Source organism: Corella eumyota, chromosome 6, assembly GCF_963082875.1.
Source record: "Corella eumyota chromosome 6, kaCorEumy4.1, whole genome shotgun sequence".
NCBI classification, from domain to species: domain Eukaryota; kingdom Metazoa; phylum Chordata; class Ascidiacea; order Phlebobranchia; family Corellidae; genus Corella; species Corella eumyota.
The window spans coordinates 14,077,654-14,083,619 of NC_137495.1; the positions used below are offsets into that span (position 1 = coordinate 14,077,654).

The 5,966-nt window shown below is 32.5% G+C and overlaps 1 protein-coding gene across 1 annotated transcript; it reads right to left on the reverse strand.

The window, feature by feature from the left end:
• Window positions 1–905: 905 nt before the first annotated feature.
• On the reverse strand, window positions 906–4,884 carry LOC145755916 (NACHT, LRR and PYD domains-containing protein 12-like). The gene is made up of 5 exons (XM_082572150.1): window positions 3,583–4,884; window positions 3,290–3,448; window positions 2,960–3,118; window positions 2,567–2,733; window positions 906–1,137 (listed from the first exon to the last, which is right to left on the reverse strand). The coding sequence occupies exons 1-5, from the start codon at window positions 4,882–4,884 to the stop codon at window positions 906–908; spliced, it is 2,019 nt and encodes a 672-aa protein (XP_082428276.1).
• Window positions 4,885–5,966: the final 1,082 nt, after the last annotated feature.

Consider the following 5,966-nt stretch of genomic DNA (forward strand, 5'->3'; position numbering starts at 1 on the left):
AACATCCCTAACTTAAATGTTATATTAATCCAAGTAAAAGTTAATTGTCGCCGTCATCTTCCTTTCATTCAAGGTCGATTTACGACGATCGGTTCTGTTTCATGACATTCTGGGGATAAAATTTAATTTTTCTCGGAAACATGCATTATTATTGTCATTAAGTATTCCGTTAATGATTATCAGTTTTAATTACATCCACCTTTTTGGCGTGCCTCCTTAACTTTGCCCTTAATTTTTGCTTTTATTGTTGTGCTTGTTTCTTGTAGCCTTGTTTGTTGGTGACTATGCAAAACGGGCAAAAGCAATCAGTCTTGTGTAAATCATGCATTGTTTCTTGGCTCTAAACGTTAAAACATATTATGACAATTTATACGCATTCATTTCATTTTAATCTCTTATAAAAAGGGTGGCTTTGAAAAAAAGGAATAGCGCTAGAACCATTCGTCCAAATACCTCGGCAGGCATTTTGAAATTTCTTTTTTTAGCTTGACTTTTTCCCACATCGATTCTACGTCGTTTGTGTGCACACCTTTTGAAGTAACAAGTTGAAATCTGTTGAAATTGATTGGAGTACTGGACTATGGGAGTCTGGAGTAATTGATTAAGAGGGCCTGGGGTATTGGACTATGGGGGACTGGGGTAATAATTGATTGGGGTACAGGACTATAGGGGTGGGGACTGGGGGCAGGCAGATTTTGGATAACCAAATTTAGTTTTTCTTTTATCTCATTTTGATTTTTTAAAATTTTTAAAAAATGACGCATATCCATATTTTTTTTATCTAATATATATACTACACAAGGAAAAATAATTGTTATTTGCTTAAAATAATTTCTATCACTTGTACATTATGGTCCTCGATTTATTCTCTTGTTTATTATTAAACTTCTAGCATTTGTAGTACTTTAAATATCTTTTGGTGGCGGTGCACTGCACATGCTGGGGTGCAGAACTGGTTGCGCTGGGGTGCGGAACTGGTGGCGGTGCACCACTGCGCATGCTGGAGTGCAGAACTGGTGGCGCGATCCATTGCGCATGCTGGGGTGTGGAACTGGTGGCGGTGCACCACTGCGCATGCCGGGGTGCAGAACTGGTGACGGTGCACTACGCATGCTGGGGTGCGGAACTGGGGGCACGCTCTCCAGGCAGATGTTGAATTATATATAATATTTAACCTTTCTGTGATCCCTTTTTGTTTCTCCAAAATTTCTTTAATGAAATTTATAATATCCATATTTTGTTTATATAAATAAGTCTGATAACGCATGGCCAATTTTACGACTTAAATCAGTCATGTATGTGTTTAACGTGGCTCGTTTTTAATTATAAACTGCTGGAGAAAAATATTGAAATTCTGAAAAATCCTTAGTGACAACTTGCCCTCGACTAGACAACTTTCCCTTGAAATTTATCCAGACTTGTCCATAAATTGCATGGAAACCTAAATCTCAATAGCTTTTATTAAATCATTAGTTTTTAAAAAATGAACGATTACTGTTTGACGTGAAAATTGCATATTAAAATCGAGAAGCGTTCGGCAACACTAGTTTTCATTATGTCACTAGCAAACTGTGAACGAAGACAAACGTAATATTTCGGATTAATTCCATTTAAACATTCGAGCTTTGAATTACAAATCGGGTGACAAGGACTTTAATAACTATGTACAACTCCTCTATTTAACAAATACCTCTTTAAATTCTACCCCGGTCAGAACTACAAAACTCGGCAGACCAAAAAACGCAAAGTTGTTCTAAACAAGTTCATAACAGTTCTTGACATATAGCAGAGCAAATCAACAATATTCAATCGACAATATTCATCGATTACAGCTAACAAATACTTGTTCTTCAGAGACTGAGGTCAAGAAAAATCTAATCTTAAAAAGTATCGACTCCTAAGGGTTCTCTTATCCAAATATAATGGCAGAAAAATATAAAGTATAGATCTCCAATGTCTAAGATAGGGTTTAAGACCCGTCAGAAATGGTCAAAAATAGCAAACCGAATCTACAGACAACATCTATTTATTAATCAAACACGATCATCACATAGTTTTTCCGAAAGTTACATTATGCTTATACAAAAAAGGTTATTTCACATACACAGAACAAAACAACGTCTTTCGTATATTGACTACATTCTTTATTGTAGTATTTAACTGTTAACTACTTCAAATTATTAATTAGGTGTGTGTATTAATGTATTACGAACTATTAGAAATAAAATTGCGCAGGAAAAACACAAAAACGAACAACTGTCAATCCACATTTTTTATATCACTATTAACCCTTGTTCTATAAATTTATCGAATGTTTTGTTTTTGTTATCACAGTGGCCAACGCTGTATTTTATTGTCAAAGGCCAACAGCTCATACGGTTTTCTCAAAGGTTACGGTTAAATGTTTTAAAATCAACGAATGACCAAACTTCTAAAGAATATTTGAGACATGCGTTTGAGCTCTTTTACCTAGGAAACAAAAGAACGTTGCTGTGACATCTAACATTTTAACAACTGCTTTATTGTTTATTAATTGGTTTAAAACAGTATTCATTAAAAAACTTACAGTTCGACAGTTGAACCCGATTTGCTTGCTTCTTCCAATAACTTTTCCCCCTTTTCAGTAAAACTACAGAACCTTGCACTTAAGCGGTGAACGTTATGAAGGCATTTTGAGAAAGCAGCAGCACACTCATATCCAAGATTGTTTTTATTGATACTTAATCTTTTCATCTGAAATATTAAAACTATAACATTTTTCTTTAAAAATCTGCTTATTAAGGAAGAATGCATCATACAATTTAACACATTTTTCAAAAAAATGATACGCAGAGATCGCCGTTAAGCAATTATCATAAAACAATAAGTTCACTGCAATGTAAAACATTAAAGTAGTTAATTTCATTTGTTGTTTAGCATACTAAAACATAAATTCAGAAAAAATCAAGCTAAAACTTACAGGTGTTTTTAATTCTAAACACCCTTTAGCAATGGCCAATCCACCATCTTCTGTAATGTCACAATTACTAATAAAAAGTTCCACAAACTTGTCGATAACTTCACTCAGTATTTTTGCAGTTTCATTTCCTATTTTGTTGCCGGATAATTTTAGCTTCATCTAAAAAAAATTGTTACTTTTATACAATTTGAGTATTTTAATTTTCGCAATTACAAAAACGGTTATCAATATTTTATTTGACTATTGTGTTAAATAAGGGCGTCATAAATAACCTGTACAAACTAACTCAACCAAAAATTATCCATTTATAATTAGTTTGCAACAACTCACAGGAGTTTTTATTGCCGCACAACCTCTAGCAATCGCCAGTCCGCCAACTTCTGTAATGTCACACTTTTTGATATCAAGTTTTTCAAATTTGTAAACACATTTGCTTAGCGATATAGCTCCCATGTTGCTTATTTTGTTCCATGATAAATGTAATCTTACCTAAATAAAATATAAAATGTCAACTGTAAAACATAATTAGGTAATATACTAAAGTACTTTGCTGATGCTAGCCGTCATTGCAAAACAAAAGGAAAACTAAGTTAAGTTAACAAGCTTTAGAATATATCTCAAACCTTTTCAAGATTTAACCCTGAAATAAAACTAAACAGTGAAGATCGTTCATCTACTCTTCTAAACTTCAAATTTAAAGAATGATGTTTAGTCACTTTTTTAAAAACGTAGCTAAAATGGATGTAGTCACTTGGCAACAAAGTCTCCTTAAATCGAAAATTTAAATGTTCAGGTAAAAGACCTAGAACAGACTGATTAAGATGATCGTTTTCAGCTTCGTACAAATAATTGCTAAGTTGAATTAGATTCCCTGCTGCTTGCTCATGAGAGCCCGATGATGCATGGCCAATTTTTCGACTCAAATCAGTAATGTATGTACTTAACTTTGCTCGTTTTTCATTATAAACTGTTGGAGAAAAAGATTGAAATTCAGACAAATTCTTGGAGCTGTAAAACCCAAACAGAAATTTTGTGACTACTTCCCATCGACTAGTGGAAAATTGGAGAACACATTCTTGAAATGTATCCAGACTTGCCCATAAGAATAAATACATGGCAGCAAACAGTTCTTGCCAGGTGAGATGACTGAAGTTGTTTCGTTTGTCTCCTTCTAATATCTTGACTTTCATGTTTGAAGAATTATAAACAAAAGTGTCAAGAAAAGTTTTAAGCATTTTTTCAGTAATTCCAGCCTTTTTAATGTCTTTTTGATCAAAAATAATTTTTTTCTGCTCAAACCCATTCCAAGCAAGACAAGCTAGACCTTTAAATTCGTTTTCAAGAATGTCTGTGTTGTCAGGAAAATGATCTGACCTCATATAATGCTTTAAAGAAGCAACCATAACATTTGTCATAGTTTTTAGATTAACCTCAGAGCCAGACAAAATTGCTTGATTAATGCAGTGCATATTTAGAATGCAACTGGCAGGAACATAATTGTAAGCATCAATATCTGGATGATCTTGTAAGTAGGTCAAGACTTTAGATGAATTTTCCCCACATATTTGCTTGCAAATGTTTTCTTGTGATTCTTTGTTGAAACCAAGTAATTTCACTACTAGGTTAGGTCTGCAAGAAGGATTCCACTCATACATTGGCCTTGGTCGAGATGTAATAAGCTTATAAGCATTGGGAAATAACTTTCCACTGAAAATGTTTTTTATAATTTCTTCAGGAAAACCACTTGTAGATACCAAGTTTTTGGGTGCTTTCCCTAAGGTAGTACTATCAGCTTCATCCAGTCCATCAAAGATAAGGATAGTGTCAGAACTGTTTTTAATACAATTTAATGATTCTACATCAGTAGATTCTGGCTTATCCCAATCTATAGATGAATTTGCAACAAGAAACCTGAAAGTCGACATTTCCCTACGAAAATCAACCGATCGAAGAATAATGCAAGTAGTAATACATAGGTCATTATACGCCCGTTTTTATACGCCCGTTTGATTTCGCGATCGAAATTACGCGCCCGTTTTTTTTTCTCTAAAATTACGCGCCCGTTTGGGTGTCGAAGTTACGTGTCCGTTTTTTTTTGAATGACGGTCAGGTTTGGTTGTGTCGAGGCTATCAGAATTATACGACACGCCCGTTTTTTCGTGCTCGTTTAATTTCGCACCCGTTTCGCGATCGAAATTACGCGCCCGTTTTTTTTTCTCTAAAATTACAAACCTGTTTGGATGTCAAAGTTACGCGCCCGTTTTTTTTTCTCTAAAATTACGGGCCCGTTTTTTTCTTTGTAAAGTTACACACACACACAGGATCGTTTGGTTGTGTCGAAGCCGTTTGGTTGTGTCGAAGCTCGTTTTTGGGCCGCTTTTTTAATCTTTAATAAGATATATTTAGTTTTAATATCTTTAATATTTTTTTATTATATAAAATAAATTTTATTTTAATAAAATATATTTGTTTATATAAATGTGTTAAAGTATTTAATATTTTAATCTTTAATAAGATATATTTAGTTTTAATATCTTAAATACTTTTTTATTATATTAAATAAATTTTAGTTATGTTAAATCTAATGATTTTAAGAAAACTAAATTGATTAACATAATTAGGAAAAATTTTAAATAAATCATTTTTTATATATAGTACATTATTTAGTTGATTAATAAAGTGAACTGGGTACCTATTAATTATCTTTAAAAATATATATATATTACTGTATATACGTTTTTTAAATCTTTAATGTATATATTTCTATATAAAAGTATATTAACATAGTTTATGTCCTAATAAAACGTTTAAAGTTAGTTACAAGTAAAAAAAACAACTCATTTTTTAAATGTTGTATGTATTTATTTTTTGTTATTCAAGATAAGGTACACAATTCTAATGAAAATTACGTATTTTATTTGAGTAAATAAACATATAATACAACTTTATTAGTATGAACTGACAGGTGAAGAAAAATTATTTCTTTTTGTTCGGTTTGTTCAGGTGT

Coding starts and splice junctions, on each gene's coding strand:
- LOC145755916 (XM_082572150.1), bottom strand. CDS start 4,884: ATGTCGACTTTCAGGTTTCTTGTTGCAAATTCATCTATAGATTGGGAT. Junction 3,449..3,582: donor CAGGGTTAAATCTTGAAAAG/GTTTGAGATATA, acceptor TATTTTATTTAG/GTAAGATTACATTTATCATG. Junction 2,734..2,959: donor GTTTAGAATTAAAAACACCT/GTAAGTTTTAGC, acceptor TTAATATTTCAG/ATGAAAAGATTAAGTATCAA.